The sequence below is a fragment of the Petaurus breviceps genome, unplaced genomic scaffold (assembly GCF_028583685.1).
Source record: "Petaurus breviceps papuanus isolate PSGF00001 unplaced genomic scaffold, PetGlider_PUasm1.0 91133, whole genome shotgun sequence".
NCBI classification, from domain to species: domain Eukaryota; kingdom Metazoa; phylum Chordata; class Mammalia; order Diprotodontia; family Petauridae; genus Petaurus; species Petaurus breviceps.
The window spans coordinates 52558520-52584483 of record NW_027187419.1 but is presented as its reverse complement, the minus strand read 5'-3'; the positions used below and the strand labels follow the sequence as shown (position 1 = coordinate 52584483).

Here is a 25964-nt window from a genome sequence, read left to right as displayed (position 1 = left end):
AGAACAGTGAGAGGTATGTTTCATCTTAAGTCTCCTGGAGTCATTGTATTGATTAGCGTTTGTAAATCTTAATTTTTGTGCATTTTTTGAAGATAATAAAATTGCTCAGTTGGTTTGAGGAGGGCCTTCTATTTTTTAAGCTTGCTGACTATCAATGTTAGATCTGTAGCATATGATTTTATAATTTAAAGGTTTGTTGAACATGATCTGTTTTCTACAACGTGGTGGTTTTCTTAGTGAACAACATTTAAAAATATTATATTGTATTTTCCCAGTATTTTCATAGATTAGTCTTCAAATAAGCTTTCATTATCAGAAAAGTGAGTTTTACTACCCCAACTTATGTTGTTAGACAATTCTAATAGCTGCCAAAAGCATTGGCATGCAATAGATGGAACATTCCTGATATATAGTGAATATATGATGAAACATACATGCCCTGAGTATATTTAAATCTACACTTTCAAACAACTGTCCATCAAAATAAGTCAGCTATTAACCGAACTAGTTGTGTTAGGAGTGAAATTTTAAGAATATGACTATTATTTGATGTAAAGTTGGAGTTTTATTTAGAGGTAGTTTATATAACTTAAGTTCATCACCAAATAGTGTATTAACTTGCTTGTACATAATGCAAACACATCAAACCTTGTCAGTTTAATACCGTGTTTCCCCGATAATAAGACACTGTCTTATTAATTTTTTTGGACAGAAAAACACCAGAGGGTTTATTTTCAGGGGAGGGCTTATTTTAATGAACATTGACAGCAATTTTAATAAACAGGTAAATGTGAACAAAAAAATGTACCTTTATTCAATAAGCAAATCACTGGGGAAGAACAGGATGACGCGCTCACTGCTGCAGCTCTGATTGGATGCAGCTCGCAGCGCGTGCGTTTCGGGGTGGGGGGGACAGTGCATACAGAGGGTACCGTAATGTAGCCAGTAGCGCAGGGGATCACCTTCACTACAGTAGCAATCTCAATAGGGCTTATTTTCGGGGGAGGGCTTATTTTAGAGGAATCTTACACAGTAAGGGGAGGGCTTATTTTCGGGATAGGTCTTATTATCGGGGAAACACGGTAATACTAACGTTAGAATTTTGGGAAAATAATATATATTTGTAGAATTAAAAAATTAAAACTTTCCCTTAGCCCTTCATTTGTTGTACAGTGGGCATAATTGAAGACAAGATGGCAAAAATTTCATGTTCCCTTTGTCTTTATGCCTCCCCTGATCACTCTGAGGTTGCAGTTTTTTTGAAAAGTGGAACTGATGGTATTTCCCACTGTGCTATAGAAATCACCTTTTTTATTCTTTAAAAACAAATTTTGTTTAGATGAATGGAGATAGAGAGACTCCTGCTTTTTCTCACTTCCCAACTTGCCATTGTTGCCTTTTTCCCAGTTACAAGTGAATCAGATCCATTGATACTATTATTAATTCTTTCATTTCTTCTGGATATTGGTATAGGGCAAATAAAAGCAACTATGGCAATCATGGATTTAGCATAGCTTTCTGTTACACTGTTTTACCCTTCTGTATTTTTATACTTCAAATATCTATTCCTTAAAGCTGCTTTTAAAACCCCTTTCTATGTAACCATCAGAACTGCTATTGGAATGGCCAAGGCACATTATTTATATAATAATCTCATGGGCTTAAAAGGGGTCTGTCCTTCCAAATATTTTGTCTTAAAAGTTAATAGATTCAGATATAGCATATCTAGTATTGAACAGTTCTCTGTGGTTCTGCTGGTAGTTGCCAATGGTTAGGGGGAAGTGGTTAGTATGGTTAATTTTGGGGGAGGTAGATGTTATTTTAACAAATTTTTTTTTCCTTTTGGGAATGTGGTCCCATTTTCATAATGAAAGTCTTTGAGAAAGTTTGTTTAGAAACATTTACCTTTATAGTTGAAAAATGTCTGTGTGAGTTAACAGACAATTGACTATCTTGTATTTTGTTAATGTACTAAGAACATCCTGCTTTTTTATACAATAGATTGTGTCCAGCTACATATCATAAAACTGAATTTTAGCAATATGATTGTATGGGAAAAAATGCTACTGATTTTACAAATGAAGATAAAATTCTTGTGTTTGATGAGAGGTAGCATGGTGCAGTAGAATAATGTTGTGGATTTGGAATCAGGAAGCCTTGGGTTCAAAACTACTCTGACTAGGCAAGTCATTTAACTAATCTTGGCTTCAGTTTCTCATCTGTAAGATGAAAGGATTGGAGTTGATGGCCCCTAAGGTACTTTTCAGCTCTTAAGTCATGATGGTATTATTGAAGTATAAAGTATGATTTTTGTTCTGTATGCCTTATCTTAGAAAATGTTAATAATGGAAGTAAAATGAGAATGCTAACCTAGATTATCTCTTAAGTTCCATTTATGTGAAGTAATTTTTGGTGGGTTGATGGTTATGACTCTGCCAGTCATTTTTGTGGTAGGACTTTTGGGAATTGTGGAAATGTGGGGCACCTAGGCCGTGTGTGAATAGAGCACCAGCCCTGGAGTCAGGAGGACCTGAGTTCAAATTTGACCTCAGACACTTACCACTTACTAGCCATGTGACATTGGGCAAGTCAACCCCAATTGCCTTGCCTTCCCCCCTCCAAAAAGTGAAAAAAGAGAGAGAGAATTGTGGAAATGTATAAGGGCCACCTTGGAAAATTTCTTTTATTGGAAAAGGTATTGAAGTAATTTTTGTAGCTGTATTTCTTTGGGAATAGAATAATTTAAAAGAAATATTGCACATATTTGATGTGTTCTTGATGGAATGTTCAGATATTTTGAAAAAATTTCACCAAAGAATGCAAAGCCAAAACTAGGAAAGGATTGGATAATATTAGTCTCTTGACTAGTTCAAAAACTAGTTTTGGCCAGATTAGCTTAATCAAACAGTTGCAAGTAGTGTTAATTCAAGGTATTTTAATTTGACTCAAACTTTTTTGTTGACAGTAAGCTAGTTTTTGCCTTTGTTTCATTATACATCTGTCAAATAAAACAATTTGTTTTTGATCAGTCTATAGGGATATTTAAACCACTAATGAAAACATTAGAAGTTTGGGAATGTGGTGTACTAGAAAGAGCTTTATATTAGGAGATAAGAAATAGGAGTTGCAGTACCCAGGCTTTGTGGATTTGGTAATAAGGAGAGGGTATGAGGCACTAAGAAGAAAAATTGAGAAAATCAATTAGCGTAGATAAGAGAAAGCTTAGTGAAAAAGGAAAAATTTACAATTTTCTTATGGAAGAGAGATTAATCTTACATTACTTGGACACAGAAGATGGGTCTTTGACTAGTGGGTAGAATTTAGTCAAATATTGTTTCAGTATTAGAAAAGTTATTAAAATGATTTTGCAAAAATGGAATTGGGTTACTTTTGATGAAATTAGTTCCATGTTATTGGGATTCTTTCAAGTGCTTGGATTATGTCATCCTTTTAACTTCTGCTCCTGAGAATTCTTAAAATAAGATAATTGTTCTAGATGATCATTAAGGCCATTTAAAACCAAAAATTTAAAACTAAACACTTTGAAAAATGCCTAGTTATTTTTGACTTTGGCTAAGCAGAATAAGTGAAACAATGTGAATTCCATAATAGTTGCAGATACTTAAAAAATTCTAGTTTCAGGTTTTGAGAGTACTATTCTGTTTAAGGTTCAGCCAATTTGCAGCTCAGCCATAAGGTCATACAGCTGGTAAAACATAGGAATCAAATTGAACTCTTAAGATTTTTTTGATTCTGAAGTCTAGTACATTTAAAGACTTTGTTCTAATGATTTTGAAGACCTTAAATGACTTAAGTTCATCTGTTTATTATTAGATAGGTAGATTCTACTCCAAACACAAAGCTCTCCATAGTGCATTGACTAGGCTAGAGGATATGGAAACAATAGACAGAAAAATAGAAATAATGACTAGAGAGGGATGTCAACTACTCTTTATAAAACTGTCCTTTATATTAAACAAGTGTTGAAGGGGGGGGATGTATGTGTGAGTGTGCAAAACAATTTTTTTTAATGCCTTTACAGCATGACAATGGGTTTAGGAATGTGTACAATCATGTGTAAACTCTCTTTTTTCCCCCCAAAGGAGTCTAGAACTCTGGCTGAAATTGCAAAAGCAGAGTTGGATGGTACTATTTTGAAAAGTAGACCACTCCGAATTCGATTTGCTACTCATGGAGCTGCCTTAACTGTCAAGAACCTTTCACCTGTGGTTTCTAATGAGCTTCTAGAGCAAGCATTTTCTCAATTTGGTCCTGTGGAGAAAGCTGTTGTAGTGGTGGATGATCGTGGACGAGCAACAGGAAAAGGTTTTGTAGAATTTGCTGCAAAACCTCCAGCACGAAAGGCCCTGGAAAGATGTGGTGATGGAGCATTCTTGCTAACAACGTAAGTTAACATCTTTTATATTAATGAATCTACTTTCAAATTAAGACAATGTGATCTAAGATCACTAAAACTCCATGTGTACAGTGACCAGTTCTATATCTTTGTATCATGTCCTCCTACCTACCGAACAGTGGATACTCAGCACATTCTTCAGTTTTTGTGAATGAATAAATACAGATATTTAAAGGTAAAATTTTGATTACATCTAGCAGCCCACATCCCAGATAATTGAAATAGTAGAGATATTTATTGCAAACAAGGAAGTCCTAATATTGGGTAATATTGCAGTGGAAAACCACCACAATAACAGAATAGCCACCCAAGCATTCTGTGGTTCCAACTTGATCATCCTTATCTTCTCTCTCATCAGCACAATGAATGGGAAGACATTTGGATTATATTGTATCATCAGATCTTTGTCCAGGGAATCAAATTTTTTGGAGGTTTAGGTTTGAATCTAGAACTCAGTTGAGTTTTGTGATGATGCAAAATTTGCCACTTGAATAGCCAAACATTTCATCCAGTAATCCAGAGCAGTTGCCCAGCCATTAGTAATCTTGAACCTGCAGATTCTCTTTTTCCCATGTTCATTATTAAAATTTTCTTGATCTTTGTAATAATTTTGTACATTACCACAATCCCCAAATTCTAGTTCATCCTTCCTGGACTACTACTGAATAGAATTAGTGAATTTTTGATGCTGGAGAAATTCCCTTTTCTTCAGTTTTCAGAAAAAGATGGATCTGTGTATGAATTGCACTACTGAATTCAACATACAATTATTTTAAAAGTCTGTTATTTGCAAGATATTGCTAGGGATATAAAAGCAATCTGTGTCTTCAAGCTTATCATCAAATTGAGGAAAGGATACACACACACACACACACACACACACACACACACACACCTACCTGCCCACATCTATGATTTAAGGTTGATTTTGGTAAAGGGTTCAGGACAAAGTTCTTTAAGAAACTCAACACAAAGAGGGTGGACTAAATGACCTCTGAGTGTCCTTCCAGTTCCTGAGATTCTGTGATATTTTCAGCTAGAGCAAAGGTTCTTAACTGGGGGTCTCTATTAATTTGTATTTTAAAAAATACTTTATTTTTTTCAATATAATTAGTTTCATTTGTGATACTATTTTGTGCGTTTAAAAACAGTATCTTGAGAAGGAGTCTAGTCTGTAAGCCTTTACCAGCCTGTCTGAAGGTGTCCATGAAAGAAAAAAAAGAATTAAGGAGCCCTGAGCTTGTAGGATTAGGTTAAGTTTTCATGTATTTTTTAAGGTGACCCCAGAGTTAGTCCTTAAAGGAAGGTATAGGGCATTTTAACATGTACAGTTTGAGATTTTGGGGGTAGGATCCCATTCTAGGCATGGGTAATAGTATATGAAAGCAAAAGCTTGTTAAATGTAAGTGGGGTGGTTCACACTGAGGAGTAGAATCCAGTTATGCTAAAGTAGTGGAAAAAGGAAAGGGTGTGTTGGAACCAGATTATTGGCAGCTTGGAATGTAAATCAAAGGCATTTTTGGTAGGCAGTAATAGGATTGGAATCCTATACAGCTAGCTACCTACCTCATGGCCCCCTATCTCTCCGGATTATTTTGGCGGGGAAGAGGTGTTAGAGGCCTGAACTAGGGTGGCATACAATTGGAGTCACACAGATTGTATGTTGAGAACACAGATTGGAGAGAGATTTTAAAGATAGAATTGAAAGGATTTAATAATCACTGTTTGGATACTGGGCATGAGAGGAAAGTTCAAGTAGTTTTTTTTTTTTTAACTTTTACAAAGGCATATTTACTGAAAAGGTATAGCTAGGACAAAAATAAAATAGCATTCCCAAAACTGGGAGGTTTACTCTACCACCTTACTGGTTCTTGGAGAGAGTTGACTCAAAATGTTAACAAAACATTCTCTGCCTCTTCCCTGACATTCCTTTTACCCTCCCTCCCCCTAACGAATAGATAAGTTGTTCCTTCTATTATAAAACATAGTGCCTTACTGCTGGAGCTTTGGAGAGAGGTAGACTATGGAAATAAAAATGTAGTCATTAGCAGCATTTTGGTGATAATAGGAGCTATAGGAGTGGATTAGTTAAAAAGAGATCTCTTGTTAGCCTTGGAAAAACCACATTTAAGGGCCAGGGGAAAGATTAGGAACCATAATCTGAGAGGGGCAGTTGGTCAGTAAGCCATGTCTTACCAGGTGCTGGGTATACAAATTAAATATTCTAAATTAAATACAAATTAAAATATTCTGGGGTGGGTAGGTGGTGCAGAGCACTGGCCCTGGAGTCAGGAGAACCTGAGTTCAAATATGGCCTTGGACACTTAAAACTTAGTAGCTGTGTGACCTTGGGCAAGTCACAACCCCCAATTGCTCTGCCTTCCCCCCTCCAAAAAGCTAAAAAAAAATTTAAAAAAGTTTATTCTATCTGAGGAAAGGGATGTGTATGAGAGAATGTGTGTGTGTGTGTTATGATAAGGTATTTGGGAGGGTGAGCATTAACATTTTGGGTGTCAAGAAAGGCTTTGTGTGGTACATGAAAACTACACCTTGATTTGATGAGAGAGGGATTCTATGAGGTTGAGGTGAGAAAGGAAGTATAGTCTAGACATGAGGGATAGCCAGTGTCCTTGAAGAACAGGGAAGACCAGTTTATAGCTGGGTGGAAGAGTAAAGTAAGAGGAATAACAATAACAACAACAATAGTAATAACAATGAGTTTGATGAGATATGTTGGAAACAAGTTCAGAAGGCTTTAAAAGGTGGAAGAGTATTGCAGCAAACATTTAGTAGTTAAAAGTGTTAAGTTGGGGCAGGAAGATAGAAAGCTTAGGCCCTCCCTTTTGAGAATTTGATAGCTTAGTAGTAGAATCAGATTATTAAAACGCATTGGAAAGTTAGTAATAGGTCTGTTTAAAAACTGTGAGGTCTAAAGGACCTATTGGTCATTTTACTTCCCTGAGAGAAATGGCATTTGTCTTAGGATTTAACAGATAAAGAGAAGAGGGTAGTGTTCCTAGTATAGGGGATGACTTGAGCAGGGGGCATGGAAGGTAGTATGAGAACATAGGTCTCAAAGATAAGACAACTATGAAAGGGAATCAACAGCATCAAATACTGAAGTGAGATCTGGAAAGATAAGAAATCCCGGAAGGCCATTGACATTGAATTTGTCAATAGAGCTCCTTCATGATATCTAAGGTAGAGTAACCAGATTGCAAAGGGTTGAGTTGAATGTGATTGGTAAGAAAATGGCAGAAGTAAAAGTGATATTAGACAGATCTAACTAGCTTCAGGGGTAGCCAGGTAATGAGAACTTTTTTTTTGGCTAGCTGAAATCTGGCAAATGTAGTATGTGGTGTGCTGAATAATGGGATCCAGGAAGACCTGGGTTCCAGTGTTGCCTCCGTCATCCTAGTGATGTGACTCTGGACAAATTATTTAACCTCAATGCAACTGGGCAAAGAACCTGATTAAAATGTAATTGAGACATGTAAAAATTCAGTACAACATAGATAATGTTAATTTGTAATTTTCTAAGTCAGTATGTGGTCAGCAGGGATACATTTCCAGTTGAGTTTTATATCACTGCTCCAGGCAACTCTAATACCATATATTCATTGGTAGAGGAATTTACTTATTTTGGAATTACTTACGTTGCTGAAATCAAAGGTGCAATCCCTAATCCCCATTTCTTATCTGAAAAATTAGTATGTTTTGTAGGAAGATTGGAAGAGGAGGAATTTGAGGAGAGAATGTGAAGATGAATGAAAGCAGTGTGATGGATGACTCCAGAGTTGTTTTCACTGAAGGTTGTAGTTCTTTAGGATGATATAGCTTTGAGTAAGAAACAAAAGAATTAATCAGTATTGACATATTAATAACAATGAAAATGGCATGATTCTATCAGTAACCCAATAATATAATAAATCACAGATTTTACTGACAGTGGCTATTTCTTCATTGATACAGATAGCATGCTGTCCATTTTTGTCCCTCCTTTTCCAGGTCTGTCATAAGTTACCTAACAAGGATAGCATCTTTACTTACAGTGGAGAGTTGGCTGCTATGATTTTTCACTTAGTCTTGCTATTTGACTGCCCCAACTTTTTTGTACAAATACTACTTTTATATCCTTTGTATCTTTTTTGTATAATTTTACTTTTTTTGTAATATGAAGCTGCCAACTCAGGTCCATCATGTGCCTTTACATTGCTATTAAGGTTAGTGTTCCATAACTTACAGATAAAAATAATCACCAGAAAAATGCTGGTATTAAAAGATGATTCTTAGTTTCTGGGAAAAACTTTCGGTAATTAAAAAATTTGTCCTTAATAAGACTTTTCTTTAATAAAATATTTTATTGATAGCCACCAACACCTAACTTTATATCTGATGGAGAAACACTAATTTTCCCTGTTATGTAATGTTAAGTAAGAGTAAAGCAAAAAGACCTTCTGTTACCATTATTACTTGACATTAGAAATTATAGCTATAGCAATGATAGGGACAAAGAACTAGAGTATAAACATAAACATTGGTGTAGAGTAGTGATGTCAAACTTAAATAGAAGGGGATCTCCATTAGCTGCCTATTGACTTAGAATACCAGAAATTAACATTATTTATGTTACATTGTATATTTTGTTAAACATTTCCCAGTTCCATTTTAATTTGGTTGGGAGGCTTTTGTGGGGTTGAACCCTCAGACCACAAGTTTGATTCTTCCTGGTGGAGAGGAAGAATTTTATTATTTATTATTAAAAAAAAAACACCAAACAGACCCATAGCTAGTTGATCAATAAATCTTTTCAGTTAAATAGATAAAAATTATCAACTTCACTAAGGTAGGGGTAGGGGAGATAGTAGTGATTGGGTTGCTCAAAAAGAAAAGGAAGTTCAGAGGCAATACACAAAAAACACACAGGCAGGGCCATGTTGGTACTATTTTGTTAACTTCAAACAAGCTGCATATAATAGAAATTAACTTTCATACAGAGTCCTATGTTTTATACATAGAAATGTTCATGCTAGTTTAAATTTATTTAAAAAATGAAAAATCAATACAGAAAGCATCACTAAAGTCCAAAATCTCATATCTAGAATACACTGAGAATTTGCACAGATGTGTGAGAATATGCATATCTTTTTGAACAACTTGAAAGAGATTTTTAACTGGCACTATTTTAACAGTAAAACTGCATTCTATAGAGAAATCGCTTTATTTTTTATTGTATAGAATTTTCATTGCAGCCCAGAACTGATGAATGGCAAGCTATTTTCTGTAGTCTTTAGAATAACAAAATGATTGGACTACGGTGAGATTTATAGGTAGGTGGCTTTCCTTTGTTTCTAAAACTTAGGAAATCTAAAACTAGAACCTAAGTCCAAGAGGTAATTTGCATTACTTCTGTACTTACAGTGGCAGATGGCAGGAATTTGGAAAAATCAGTAAGGTACAGTAGAAAGAGTGCTGTCCTGCATTCAGATCCACTTCTTGACAGTTCATACTTTGGTGACCTTGAGCAAGACATCTGATCTTCCTAGGCTTTAGTTTCCTCCTTTAGAAAATGAGAGGCTTGTACTGTGTCCTCTGAGGTCTCATGTTATAATGCTTATCTTGTCCTTCTGGATCTTAAGTATACCTTTTTCTTAAAATTTGCCGTGGAAAGATTGGATGTCAGTTGATGCATTTATAATTTTTGCTGACTGGAAATTAGATTTTTAGTGTTGAACTTGTAAGTTTTTTGGGTTTTTTTTTTTTTTTTTGCCTTTTGGAGGGCAATTGGGGTTAAGTAACTTGCCCAAGGTTACACGGCTAGTTTTGTGTGTGTGTGTGTGTGTGTGTGTGAGGCCAGAACCGAACTCGGGTCCTCCCAACTCTGGGGCCGGGGCTCTTACTGCGCCACCTAGCCGCCCCAAAATATTTTAATACAACAGAACAATTTGTTTATGATGTAACTTAATCTGATAATAAATTTTTTTTTAGTTTTTTTTTCAGTAGTGTCCAACTCTTCTTGATCCATTTTTAGGTTTTCTTGGCAAAGATACTGGAGTGCTTTGCCATTGCCTTCTCCATTTCATTTTACCGATAAGGAAACTGAGGCAATCATGGATAAGTAAATTGCCCAGTGTCACACAGCTAGTGTCTGAGGCTGGATTTGAACTTGGGTCTTTATGACTCCAGGTCCAGCACTCTATCCACTGTGCCGTCTAGCTGCTCCTGCATAATAAAATTGCACTGCAATAATAGTAAATTGACTGTCATGTGGAGTTGTTGAGCATGAAATTTCCTCAATACTTATTTGTATTATTCATTAGTGCTTAGTTTTTCAAAATTTTGGACTGTTCTTGATCTAGCCAAATTGTCCTCCCTTTTTTCCTTTTTCTGTGTTGAAAGATCTCTTAAACTTCTTTGCCTCTTGTCTTATGTTTTGTCACTTGGCTTTCCTAATAGGATATCTTTGTTAATTTTATCTAGTTAGGCCAATTTTAACTTTTATGATAATTTGCCATCTTATTTTTCTAACTCTTACCTACATGCGAATATAGTACTTGTTTGCTCAAAGTCACTATATTATTTTCTTGATCATAAGTATTTCCTAATAGTAACATGTTTGTAAAGCTCACCTTCACAACCATCCTCTGAAATGGTTGCTATTAATTTTTCTCATTTTTACAGATAAGGAAACAGGCTTTTAAATGTTAAAGACTTTCCCTGAGTCACATAGCTGATACATGGGATTGGTTCCCAAGACCATGCCGTCTGTAATGTCACCTAGCTGCTAGTCCAAATCATCTTCAGAACCAGAATGAATTACTCAAAAAATAAATAGTAGTACAAACAGGATATGTTACTCAAAATAAATCATTATGCAAAGTAATTGTACAAATTAATAAATGAATACTATAAATAAATGTTAGAGGATTTGGTTTGCTGAGTTAAGGTTTCAAGTAGAAGCATTAATTTACCTGGTAGATAAGGGGTAATGCTGTCAGTATAGTTGATCTAGGTTTTTGAAAAAGCATTTGACAAATATGTTGGATATGGTGTTGTGGAAAGCTGAAATTCTTTTGGAAGAAAGCAACTTAAAATTTAGTTTGGAAATGAAACCTTTTTCCAATTTAAATGTGCTCAGCATATAGTAGGTGCTTAATAAATGCTTACTGACTATTGTTACATGTGGTATATATGGTTCCCAGGTTAGCTGCCAAAAGCCATTTTTAATGCTCATCTATTTGGGCTAGCTAATAGTTACAGCTTAAGTTCTGGACCTTGGGAGAAAGTGTTTTTTATGAGGAAGGCGGAAAAGACTTTATCTTGTTGCAGGGCTAAGATAGAAATCAAATGACAATGTAGGGCCTCATGCTAAATATGTGTCATGAGTTTGGGTCTGAAACAGTGAGGATTTTGTGTACAGAGAATTATTACCAATCATTCAGATATTTATTGCTTGCTTTCCTACTGTATTCAAGGTTGGTTGGTTTGTTTTGGAGATTCCCTGATTTTTGTTCTACAGGTTTGGTCTTTGAATAGAGGTGTATAGATATTAGGCTACAAAGGATATGAAGGTATTACTCAACACAGCTATTATTAAATATGCATTTGAGTCAGGTTTAGGGATGGGGAGTTAATTTAGGAATATGGAAGAGTAAAAAATAAATACAGCTTTCTGGTGATCTACTTAGTGTCAGTTACACCAAATAATTTTTTGCATTACATATAAAGGAAATTTGTTATTACTATTAATGTTGTGAATAATTATGCACAGTAAGATCACCTGAGCAGAAATGGGAAAACTAATTATTTTTAGCCACTCGATCTGAATTTCATCAATGAACTGTGAAATAATAACAAAATACGGTATGGTGGTGGGTTAGGACAGCCATGAGAAAAGAATATATATCCTTATTGTAAAAACAAATATCTAATGCTTAATTGTAAAAACTTGTTATAGTTATCATAAAAATATTTCTAATCCAACTTGAAGAATTTAGTGCCTATATAAATCTAAATATTTTTTTCTTTTTTTTAACATGATTTCTTCTGAGACCCTAGAATAAGTGGTTGATAAGAAAATTTCCATGAAACACAGTAAATTTCTCAGGGAAAGCTCATTTTAGGTACCTTCAGTTACATTTTTAAAAATGTTTCCTACCCCCAGAACACCTCGACCAGTCATTGTGGAGCCTATGGAACAATTTGATGATGAAGATGGACTACCAGAGAAACTAATGCAAAAGACACAACAGTATCATAAGTAAGCTACTTGAACAAAGCATCTAATGATTTAATTGTACTCTTTGACAAAATACATAGTTTAATCAGTAATTTGGGTAACATGGAGTATTTTACAAATCCCATTGGGCTGCCAGATTTTCAGAGAATGAGTAGGATTAAGTACATTTAACAAAAACTGTATTGAAGACATTTTAATCTTTATTCAATTCATAGTCACTTCAGGATAATAGAACGCTTTGGTCATTATGAATATCATTTTGCATATTGATGTGCAGATGTGCCAGTTAACAGGAATTATCAGCTGGAATTTCCAAAATGCCAAGGGAATCAGTATTTTACTTTTATTACTCTTATATTCCTGTTTAGTAATTTAAATGGGTAATGTATATCTAATGAATAGAAGCTCTAGTTTAACTTAGGTCTTAGTGAGCTGAAGAGATTTATAAACTGGTAAGGTCGCTCATTCTGCTTTTAGGGTCTAAGTATGCTGCCATACTTAGTTGAGACAGGAATTAAATCTTCACATAGAAATAGATCATAATTCTTAGTACCAGTTGAAAAATAGATATTATGCTTAAGGTATGATAATTAATTAGGTATGTGTCTGCCAGCTTAAAATCCTTATTACCATTTGTGACTTAGTTTCTATAGAAAATCTTTTTCCCAGTTCAAAAATCCAATTTGTACAAAGCCAAAATCAGTTCTTAATTTGAGATCTACCTGTATATAAATGGATTGAAATTAACATCAAAAGAAGCATTTTGGTAGTGCAGCTCTTTATTTAATCCTATGTTTGTATGTTTTTAAATGTAATTTTATTTTAGGGAAAGAGAACAGCCTCCCCGGTTTGCTCAACCTGGGACATTTGAATTTGAGTATGCATCACGATGGAAGGCGCTGGATGAAATGGAAAAACAGCAGCGGGAGCAGGTTGACCGAAACATCAGAGAAGCCAAAGAGAAACTAGAGGCAGAAATGGAAGCTGCTAGACATGAACATCAGTTAATGCTGATGAGGCAAGGTAATACTAGTTTTAGTATAACTATGTTTGTTTACCAAAGTTGAGACTTGTGATATTATCTGACAAACAAAAGGCTACTTAAATGTTTAGTTTATACCTAACTTGTACAAATGCTTGGAGTATGGGGCTGATAATGTCTTAGGTTATAGGTTTTTAGTCCCTGGTTAAACCATTATATTCTATAAGCATAAATGTATCCATATCTACAGCTAGTCTTATTATAGTGCTCTTTGACACTGACAAGACAATGTTAACGGACAAGAACATTTTAGTGGATTGAGGCGAAATCATTGCTTCTCATTTGGAAAAACTGATGCTATGTAGATAATAGATGGATAAGAACATTTTAATTTATGGAAGACGATTTTTTTATGGTCTCTGAAAGAGTAGTACATTTTTGTTTTGTTTTTTGCTTTTTGGAGGGGGAAGGTAGGGCAGTTGGGGTTAAGTGGCTCGCCCAAGGTTTTGTGTTGTGTCTGAGCCTGGATTTGAACTCGGGTCTTCCTGACTCCAGGGCCAGTGCTCTATTCACCGCACCCCTTAGCCACCCCAAATAAATATATTCTTAATAAACCGTTTTATTAAAATTATTTTATTGAAAATAATTTTCAGTTAAGCATTTTATATATTTGCTCTACAACATTGTGATTGAGTGGGTAGAGGACCAACTCAGAGTCAGAGCATGTGCCTTTTCATGTTGCCTTTTCTGCCTCTTAACATGTATGATTTACGAGATCCTGGGCTAGTTGTTGAGTCTCTCAGCACCCCAGGAAAGTCTTGAATGTGCTGAGTAGTTGTTCAGTTCCCTATACTAGTGACGTCACATAAAAAAACCAAAACACTCCCCCTCACCCCCCCAAAAAAACCCCACTAAAAATTAGTTTGCTTTTTAAATCTTTGAGTGTGACCTTCAGTAGAAGAAAAAAATTTGGGGGGCAAGTTTACTTGCATGATCAGACTCTCAGGGAGTGTATGTGTTTATTTTTATTTCTATTCTTTGGTCATTGTTGGATGTAATGCAGTTTGGGATAATTTTCTTTTTAGTTAGGGATACTTCTACTTGACAAGAACTAACATCTCTTGCTACTTTATAGGCTGTTCTAGGTGGTGATAGGTTTTCTTAGCAGTCTTATGCTTGTGTCACTGGTAGAATAGGTATTCTGGAAAAAGAAAAATATGTAGATGGAAGATAGTTAAACTAAATCATTGTTCCCACATTATATTAAATTGTGATGATCTTATACTTTTGACACTTTGACTCTTGTTTTAGGTAATGTTTGAGTGTAGAAACTTTTATAAGTACTTTTCCTATGGAATTTCTTAGTTGCTAACACTTTTTTTGGAGGGGGGAAGGCAGGGCAATTGAGAGTTAAGTAAGTGTTAAGTGTCTAAGGCTGGATTTGAACTTAGGTCCTCCTAACTCCAGGACTGGTGCTCTATTTACTGAGTTGCTAACTAAACTAAGGTGAATTTTCTACAAGATTGCTGTGATAGTGCTTATCGTGTGTGTGTGTGTGTGTGTGTGTGTGTGTGTGTGTGAGTGAGAGAGAGAGAGAGAAATGAGTGGTATTCAAGCACAGGTAGACTTTTGTAATACAAGCAATCCCCAAATTTGCAATCTGAGAAGGTAAAATATTGTATTCTTCATCTTTGGAACCCTTGTGGTAAAGAAGAAATTATTTGGTTTCCCTTGTAAAAGGGCCTTACAAATAGGAAACATCTGCTTTATCTTGAAGTGGTTCTAATTGCATGTTTTTGTTACTTTAAGTCATTGAGGACATATTTCTGAAAATACCCTCAAAATGGGCATTCCCATTTTATAAAAATGTCCCTCGCAGTGTATTCTGTGGTTTGCCTTAGTTATTTTTGCTCCATTTTTGATATCCATGTGATTGATTTTTCTGTTCACATAGGTCTCGGATGATTTTATTTCGTTTAAAAATGTTTAGTTACAGACATCTTTGCTTTTTAGCATTTCTGTAAAACATTAAGACTTATAGATACAAAGCAGCTCTAAAGATAATTTTTTTCAGGATATTTTTATGAATCACGAGCATAAAAATAGTTTTTATAGGTCGATTTAGCATTATCTACAGTGGCCATGACATTTCTTTGTCACCATTATAAGGAGAGCTTAAGTTACATGAGGGATGTCTTTAATTTTGTTTATTAATTTGCATTGGATAATCAACAGAAAAGGGGAGCTTGTGTCCTGATTTGAATATTGCTCTACAATGAACATATCTTCAGCATGTTAGAAATATTCAGACTTAGGGGGTGATACCTAGATTCTCTTTTAGATTTGCCATCACCATTAGCACATTATGTAGCAGTAATGATTCCTTTCCATATGGATTTGAATCATGAACATGTTTAGTGACCTCAATAATAACATTCTTAGGGGTCTCATATTGGAAAGGACATGGATACTGGTTAACTAGCTAATCCTTTATCTGTACTGACAAATTACCTGTTTTTTACTATGGTGTTTAAAGAAGACTTTGTTTGATACCAACAGTTCTTAATGGCTTGGATTCTGGAGACTGCCACTGAATAGAAGGAATTGCATTTTAATTCAGCCAGTTAGATAACTGCCATCAGGGAAAGAAGGTGGTATTGATTGACTTCATTTCAAGTGATGCTCCATTTTTCTTGGCTGTGGGGATTAAAACAACTTGGTTTTTTTTTTTTTTTGATGAAAACTTCTAAGAGTTCACCTTCCCAGCCTAAGCAGTTTCACTCCACAGATAAGTATAATCTTCGAGGCCCACCCTATGTTTGGAGATAGCAAAAGCAGAAGTCTGCCCAAAAAAGAATCAGGGAAGACAGCACTGGGATGGGAATCTGGGAAGCCGCTTAGAGTAGGGAGCAGCATTTGCTGTAGTGGTGCTTAGACTGGGGCAACCCAGGCTCCAAAGACCTTATTTCTCTGTCTTGAAATGAAAAAACAGGGCCCTAAAAATTCAGGACTGTGAACTTCAAAAATACAGTGGAACATAATCTAAGTAGGTGGTTATCATTGCAGAAACTCAGGTGAACCTCAGGGCCAACCCCTCCATCCCAAAAGCATGGCAGGGAGGAGGACTTGGCTTTGTCACAAAGACCCAGTTCAGGAAGAGGGTTGAGTAAGTCAAAGAAAACAATAAGCAGCATAAAAATTATTGTAAGTCTAGAGATTCTCCAATAAGAAAGTAAATCTATAACAGAGCTACTCAAAGGAGAAAATAGATTTTTTTTTTTATTAAAGCAATCGGGGTTAAGTAACATGATCAAGGTTATGCAGCCAGTTATTTCTGGGTGTGGTGCTAAGTATCTGAGCCTGGATTTGATCCCCAGGTCATCCTGACACTGGAGCTGGTGCTCTTACTCACCGAGCCACCTGGCCACCCCTAAGCAATTGGGGTTAAGTAACTTGCTCAAGGTTACATGGCCAGGTGTTTCTGGGTGGCTGCTGAGTGAGCCTGGATTCGATCCCCAGGTCATCCTGACACTGGACCCAGTGCTCTTACTCGCTGTGCTACCTGGCTGCCCTGAGAAAATAGATTTTCAGCATGGACTACATGACTACTTAGAAGCATGAAGCAAGAGATTAAAAAAATGAGATTAAAGCAGTGGAGAAAGAAAATTTGAAAAAGTGTTGCAAACCTTATCTAAGTAAGAGATTTCTGGAATACTAGAATAGATCAAACAAATCAATGATTAGGGTAGAGGAAGAACAAAATCATAAGATTTTAAAAAAATAGGTGAAAATGTAAGATGCCTGTTATCAAGAACAACAGACCTGGAAAGGAGAAAAAAGAGTTTAAGCTCATTGGACACCAACTTAAGCCCCCTGAAAATTATGACCACAAAAAGACTGACCAACACTATTTTAGGACATAACAAATGAAACCTACCCAGAACTATTAGAACCAGAGGGCAAAGTGAATATAAATCTATTGATCACTTCTTGAAAGAATTCATTAAAAGAGAAGTCCTAGGTAAAAACCAGAGCTCCCACATCAAAGAAATAAAAGCCAACAATAATTTACTGTTCAAAGTGGAGTATAATCCTACAGGAAAGGAAAGCTAACTTTTTTTTTTTAAGCAGTCGGGGTTAAGTAACTTGCTCAAGGTTACACAGCCAGTTATTTTTGTGTGGGTGCCGAGTATCTGAGGCCGGAACCAATCCCAGGCCTCCCAACATTGGGGCCAGCACTCTTATTCGCTGTGCCACCTGGCTTCCCCAGAAAACTAACTTTTAATGGACTAGAGGATTTTTCAAGGATTTCTGAGGAAAAGACTAGAGCTGATGAGTAAAATCTTTGAAATACAAGCAATAGCCAAAAGAACTCTAGAAAGGTAAGTTTATGTGAATGATTAGAAGGGGCTTTATAATAATGTGTTAACATTCTAATGGGATTCTGCCTTTTATTGCATCTACAGAGATTTAAGTTTAACCCATTCACCTTCAAAAGTAATGACATTTTTTATTAATCATTTTTGTTTTAACATGGCTTAAAGTTTTTCCTTATTCTTTACCCTCCCAGAGAGCCATCCCATATCACAGTATTATAATTGTGTCTCCTTGTACTTTTCCTTTTCTTCTGCTTCTTCCTCTTTACAAAGGAGGATGGTGTGAACTATATTTGAAGCCATGTTTCTGTGCCTTTACTTTTCTTTCAGTTAGAAAAAAATAATCATCTCTTCATGCCTCCAACTTTGTAGTTTGTAGTTTACTTAAAACTAATCCAACCCTTCTTTCTCCCTGTCTTGTCTACTCCTGTTTAACTGTTGAGTTTAATGTATTCTACACCAAACTCTTAATATGAGTCTGTTCAACTTTCCTTTAGTTCAGATAGAAGTGAGGTTCACCCTTTTCTCCATATTTGGGTATTCAAATTAGCTACTCCATTTTGTGAGATAATGAACACCTTCCCTTTCCTTTTCCTTTGTTCCCTAGTATATTTCTTTTTCATTCCTTTTATTTTTCAGTACTCCCAAAAAGGATTATCACACCTCTACTTGTCTTCCCCCCCCCCCCCCCATTTAACTCTCCTCTTTGATCCTTGATGACATGAGGGTTCTAAAGGTACTCCTCCTTCTCATTAGAATATAAGCATGTCTTAAGTGTATATACAGTCCCTTTGAATGCTCAAATGTATTTTTCTTTCTAGTTTTTATTTCATATTTAAACTTAACTCTACTCTTTTCTAGCAGGAATTATAGATAACCTTTATATAGGTCCACCTTAAAGGTCTTTGCATAATTTATCTTATTTGATTCTCTCCACAGCCTTGTACTCTAGATCCTATTATTACCCTAGTTTTGCATGTGAATAAACTTAGGTTGAGAGAAGTGACTCAAAGTCACATCCTCTAAGTGTCCAAAGCTAGATTCAACCTCAGGTCTTCTTAAAGCTAAGTCTCATGCTCTTTCTTCACTGTAATACTTCAAATAATGCTTAAAAGTTCTCTCTATTAAAGATCTAGACTTTTTTTTGGGGGGGGTAGTTTTTTGGTTCAGTTTTGTTTTCCCCTTGTAGGATTATGTAGTTTTTTTATGCGGTAAGATATTTTTGGTTTTAAGCTTTTATTTTTTGGAATATGTTGTATTCCAAGGTGGTCTTTTCTTTTGGACGATTAGCTGCCAGTTCTTGCATAATCCTGACTTTTTAAAAAAAATTACTTATTTTAGTTTTCTACATTCCCTCCCGTAGCTTTAAATTTTCTCCCTCTCTGTCCCCCCTCCCTTCCTAAGATTTGCAATCTGATAAGAGCTCTACACATATATTCCTATTAAACACATTTTCACATTAGTTATGCTGCATAGAAGAATTATGACAAATGGGAAAAAACATGAGAAAGGAAAAAAAAATCCAAAATAAAACAAAACAAAAATTGTCTTTTTCCTTCTGCATTTCAGCTCCATAGGTCTTTCTCTGGATGTGGCTGGCATTTTCCATCATGTGTCCTTTGGGGTTGTTTTAGGTCCTTGCATTGTTGAGAAGAGCTAAGTCTATCAAAATCAGTCCTCAAACACTGTGGCTTTTACTGTGTACAGTGTTCTCCTGGTTCTGCTCCCCTCATTCAGCATCAGTTCATGTAAGTCCAGGTTTCTCTGAAGTCTGCCTGTTTGTCATTTCTTATAGCACAGTAGTATTCTGTTACATTCATTTACCACAACTTGTTTAGCCATTCTCCAATTGATGAGCATCCTCTTGATTTTCCAGTTCTTGGCCACCACAAAAAGAGCTGCTATAAATATTTTTGTACATGTGAGCCATTTTACCATTTTTATGGTCTGTTTTGGATACAGCCTTAGAAGTGGTATTGCTGGTTCAAAAGGTATGCACATTTTTGTAGCCTTTTTGGGTATAGCTTCAAATTGTCAGAATGGTTGGATCAGTTCATAACTTCACCAACAATGAATTAGTGTTCCAACTTTCTCACATCTCTAACATTTATCATTTTCCTGTTTAGCCATGTTAGCCAATCTGATAGGTATGATGTGATACCTCATAATCTGACTTGTTAGTGCATGAGCTCTTCCTTTTTGGTTGTTTGTAGTGTTCACCTGGAGCTCTGGATTTTGGCTATGACATTCTTGGAATTTTCATTTTGTAATTTCAGGAGGAGACTTGTGTAGTCTAACACTTTGCTCTCTGGTTTTATTAGGTGGTGGCCATTTTTCTTTTATGATTTCTTGAAAGTGGTATCTAGGCTTTTTTTTTTTCCCTTTTGCTTTTTCCACCTTAGCTGGAACTTGTGTTCTCTATCAATGGATATTTCATACCCCTTCCACCATTTACCATTTTCACTTTTGTCGTGTCTGCCAACCTAATGACCATGCAGGGAAAATCTTAGTGTTGTTTCTATTTTCATTTATTGTCAAAGCTCTTCTTGAGTCCCTAGATTCCATGCTTTTCCAGTTTGTTCTTAGTTGCCCTTTGGTGGTCCATATAAGTATAGATCAAGAAATAGTAAACTTAGCATAGTGAATCCAGGGAATTTTATGTACTCTAGCTATCTCAATACAACTTCACATCTGTCTGATTTCTTTCCCTATCCCACATTTGACCCCACAGTCTCCTCATCTCCTTCCTCTCATGATCAAACTTAAAATACCTTTCTACTCTCTGTTACCCTACATCTGAATCTGTTCTAATCCTGTTACAAATTGGCTCAATTGAAACAGCTTTTTCCAGAATTACCTTGTTCTCTTATGGATACCCATTCATCTCTGGGTTTTGTCACATTTCTCTCTTTTGGTTTTCTTCCCTTTTGTCTTTGCTGTCTTTTTGCAGTCTTTGCTGATTGATATTCCATATCATGCCTCCTGGCTATGGGTATGCCCAAAGGTGATGTCTTAGATTCTTCTCTTTCTTGCTATACTCTTTCACTTAGTGACCTCATCAATTCCAAATGAGTATAGTTATGTAATTAATCTCTGGTGAATATATTTATGGTATAGTTATGTAATTAATCTCTAATCATTATATTTATCCTTAGCTTCTTTCCTCAGCTCAAGTCACATATTACTAGCTGCCTTTTGGACTTTTTCATTTGGTTGTCCTGCACGTATTTCAGATTTGACATGTCTAATACAGAACTCATCTTTTCCTTCAAATCTATCCTTTTTAACCTCCCTATTACTATGAAGGGTGCCATTACCATCCTTTTAAGTTACCCAGGATTGAACCTTCTACTTATCCTTAGCTGCTCATTTTCCCTTTCCCCACATATGCAGTCATTTGTCAAACTTTGTTTTAACTCTCACAATATTTTTTATTCATACCCTGTGAATACTCTATTTATACAATCACTGCCCTAGTGTAGACCTTTATCACCTTTTCCCAAGATTACTGTGACAGTCTCCTAATTGGTATTTTTATCATATGTGTCTTACTCATTTTGATCCATGTACATAGAACATTATTTAGAATGCTGATCACATTGGAGCTGAGGGCCTCTACACACAGTTCTCTGTTGGTCACTGGCAGAGATGCTTCATTCAGTTCTACAGTTCTCATCATATTTTGCTAAGAACTAGATTTGGAGTCATAAAATAGTGGTTTGAATCCTCTCTCTGCTATATAGTTGCATGGTCGTGAACAGATATAACTTCTCATCCTTAGTTTACTTCTTTTTTTTTTTTAAGCAATTGGGGTTAAGTAACTTGCTCAAGGTTACACGGCCAGTTATTTCTGGGTGTGGTGCTGAGTGTCTGAGCTCGGGATTCGATCTCCAGGTCGTCCCAACACTGGAACCGGTGTTCTTACTTGTTGAGCCACCTGGCCGCCCCTAAGCAATTGGGGTTAAGTAACTTGCTCAAGGTTACACGGCCAGGTGTTTCTGGGTGGGTGCTAAGTGTCTGAGCCCGGGATTCGATCTCCAGGTCTTCTCAACACTGGAGCCGGTGCTCTTACTTTCTGTGCTAACTGGCCACCCCTTGTTTACTTATTTTCAAAATGGGGGTAATACTTTCATTCCTAAGTTAATTTGCTTATATACTTGATTATCTTATTTTTTTATACTTGGGTGTCTTTTTCTTTAATATATATTATTAAAATATTTGTTGTTTTTACTAATTTTGTAATCACATTAAATAGAAGCATAAAATGCATTAAACAGTATGACTGATTCAAAGATGCTAATGTTTTGCAGTTTTTGCTTTTTAAGCAAGATGGTTGTAAAACACTTGTTAAACCTTAGAGTTCAATAAGAATAATAGCTGTTGTTGCTAGTAAATTAAGCAATCATCATTTTCTTTTTTTTTTTTTTGGAGGGCAGTTGGAATTAAGTGACTTGCCCAAGGTCACATGGCTAGTTTTTGTGTAAATTGTCTGAGTCTGGATTTGAACTCAGGTCCTCCTGACTCTAGGGCTGGTGCTCTATTCACTGCGCCACCTACCTGCCCCGACAGGAAAGACTTTGAGTAGGAGGTCAGACTTTATAGTGGAACTCTGAAGGAAAATAGGAATTCTAAGACGCATTGTTAGGGAATATAATTTAGTGATGGGGGTGGGTGGTTATTGTCATTTCTTCTTTATACTGAAGAGGATCAAAATGATAGAACAGTGTTAAGCATCATTGTACAGTGTGTCCAACTGTGGATGGATGTGCCAACCTGAATTTGAAAAGCTTTACTGTAAGTCTGGTACAAATAGTCTGTATGACTGTTTGGAAGAGAGTTGTCTCTGAATTTGTACATCTCATGTTTCTTTTGAGCTACTGTTATTCTGCCTTGCTCATAGAGCATAGCACCTTCTTTCTTGTGGTCATGCCATGCTGGATGATTCTCTACCAGCATTTTCCATGTTTTGCAATCAATACCAAAGATCTTCAGGGAGATCTTGAGAGTGTCCTTGTATTGCTTCTTCTGACCATTATGTGAATGCCTGCCTTGGGTGATTTCTCTGCAAAATAGTCTTTTAGGAAAATGTGTGGCATTTGAATAGTGAGACCAGCCCATTCAGGTTATACTCTCTGCAGTAGGGTTTGAATGCTTGGAGGTTCAGCTATCAAAAGAACTTCAGAGCAACTGAGGATTGAGTAATGGAATGCTGTGATACGATCAGACCTGTGCTTTAGGAAAATTACCTTGGTGCCTGTGTGTAGAACATATAGAGGGGAGAGACTCCAAATAGAGAAACTGAGTAGCATACTGTTGTAGTAGTCCGTGATGATTCACAAAGCCCTTGGGTGATGAGGGCCTTAACCAGGCTAGTGATTATTTGACTGGAAATAAGTGGTGAGAGAGGATGTGACTTTCAATCCACAACATTTAGAATTTGATTTGGTATGTCAAGTGATGCAACTAGGTAGCTTAGTGGACAAGAGTACTGGGTCTGGAGTCAGGAAGACCCAAATTCAGATCCAGCATCAGACACTACTACCTGTGTGTACCTGAGCAAGTCACTTAACCCTGTTTGCCTCAGTTTTCTCATCTGTAAAATCAATTTGAGAAAGAAATGGCATACCACTCCAGTATCTTTGCCAAGAAGCCCCTAAATGGGATCAACAAGAGTTGAACACAACTGAAATGACTCAACAATGATAAATATGAGTGAATGTATTAGAGGTTACTTTGTGTAAATACTTTCTGTTTTTAGTCATCAGTGTGAAGGAAAATCCTTATGTTATCCCAATAAAATTTCTAATTCTATTAAGTTCCTCATTATTGTGAATGTTTGGAGTTTTCCCATTTTGTGGAAAAGTTAATTTTGTTTTCATGAACTAATATTTTTTAAGCGTTATGAATACATAAATCTTGGCCTTTTCAAGCCATTCTTTTAGAGCATTTGAAACTTGTATAGGTTATTTTTAAGAGTTTTATGATTAACTCTTATGTTGCTATATACTTTGTAAACTCCCAAAATAGAATTGAAAAACAGGGTACTGTTTAAGTAAATTTTGAATTAATATGGATAATTTGTATTATTAATTGAAAGTATAAAAAATGTTTCCTAGATTAGTTATTAGGTGAATGTCAGGGTTAAATAAGTTTGTCTTGCATCAGATATATTTATGCCAAATTTTTCCTCTGCATTCTTCATCTAATCATGAGATGATTATTTTGGGGTAACTTTTTATTTCCACTAATTGAGAAAAATCTTGATTAAATGTGAAAAGGAAGAGAAAATTATCCTTTTAATATGTAAGAAGAATTTAAAATTTTTTCTTTTTACAGTTTTTGTTTTTATATCTCTTGCATTTCACCCTGTAACCCTTCTCTCCTCTTCCAGGTCATTGCTGAATAGTAAATTTTTTTTTTTTTTTAGAAAAGTTTATCCAAACCAGTTGACACAAAAAAATCATAACTTTTTTGTAATATGACATGTTTTTGTATCCCCATCTTTCCAAAAGTTGGGGGCTTCGGGGAGAGAGCTTCTCAGATTTCAGTAAACAAATATTTATTAAATGTGTGCCAAGCACTAAAGATAAAAAAAATAAACAATTCTCTGCCGTCATGGAATTTACATTCTAATGATAGAGATAATATGTAAACAACTAGTTACACACACATTTTTAAGAAGTCAAAGCATTAGCTTCTGGTGGGAGAGGAAGGAGCAACCCAGAATTGGTTAGAAGATAATATGTTCTATATATAGATGGATTAGTGTGGGGGAATGGATAGAAAAGAAAAGGCATTAGTGGCCGAGTTGATGGGAAAAACCTCTCGAAATAGGTGGGATTTTATGTTGAATGAAGTCAGATAGTTGCAGGGTCAGTCAGAGGTGAGAAGGAAGAGCATTTTTAGTTATGAGGGACAATGAGTACCAAGGCATGAAAACTGGAAAGGGATGTAAAAGTTTGAGAAAATGCAAGTAGGCCAGTGATAAAGGTATGGTGGAGAGAGGAAACTACAAGAATTCATCTCTTCTTTGGGTCTAAACTTGTTTATAATTTGTTTACTTGCTTTGTGTAGATATTCTTTCCATTTAAGTTTTTCTCTTACATTTGTATACCATATTTTGCTGTACCTAAATTGATGGACATCTACTTTGTTTCCAGTTTTTTTCTACCACAACAAATGCTGCTATAAATACTTTGGTGTATATGGAACCTTTTTTATCAATGACTTGGGGGGATAAACGTAACATTGAACTCGGGATCAAGGGGTATGAACATTTTAGTCACTTTATTTACCTAATTCCCAAAATTGTTTTCCATAATGGTTATATTAATCCATTGCTATACCTGTCTTTTCATAATCCCTCCAACATTAACTTTTATCTTGTTTTCTTAGTTTGCCAAATGTGAGGTGAAACCTCAGAATTATTTTGTTAGTGATTTGGAGCATTTTTATATGGTTTGCACTTCTTTTGAAAAGTGTTTATGTTCTTTGACCATTTCATTATTGGGAAATGGCTTTTGGATATATGTCTGTTTTCTGTAAATCTTGGATATCAAGTCTGTTTCAGAGATAATTGTTGATGACAGGTTTTTTTTTTTTTAACTTGTAAAATAGGGATTTAAATGGCAAAGAATGCAAAAATGTAAACTATTAGCTGGTAAGGTAAGTTTAAGGGATCCAGTCAGAAATACAGATGTTTAAAATATATATATATTTTTTTTATTCATGATAGGGTAGTTTTCAGTGAAAAGGTCAGTTTGGTTCGATAGTATTTGAGCTTTTCTGGAAGTGATGAGCACTGATGTCTTCTATGTACCTAATGAGGCCCACATATTTAGCACCATTTCTAATCTTAAGGAATCTGTAAAGGAATTTTACAAAGAAATCAGACTGTTAATTAATGAAGTTTCTTATTATCTTTTATTGAAGGAATAGGTAAATTTTACT

At 35.6% G+C, this 25964-nt stretch overlaps 1 protein-coding gene across 1 annotated transcript in view; it reads left to right on the top strand.

Moving 5' to 3' along the window:
• The window catches only part of PSPC1 (paraspeckle component 1), a 57076-nt gene that overhangs the window by 1693 nt on the left and 29419 nt on the right, over positions 1 to 25964 (top strand). Inside the window, exons 2-4 of the mRNA XM_069080051.1 lie at positions 4104 to 4405; positions 12582 to 12677; positions 13483 to 13679. Coding sequence (XP_068936152.1) covers positions 4104 to 4405; positions 12582 to 12677; positions 13483 to 13679 — 595 coding nt within the window. The remainder of the gene's footprint in view (positions 1 to 4103; positions 4406 to 12581; positions 12678 to 13482; positions 13680 to 25964) is intronic.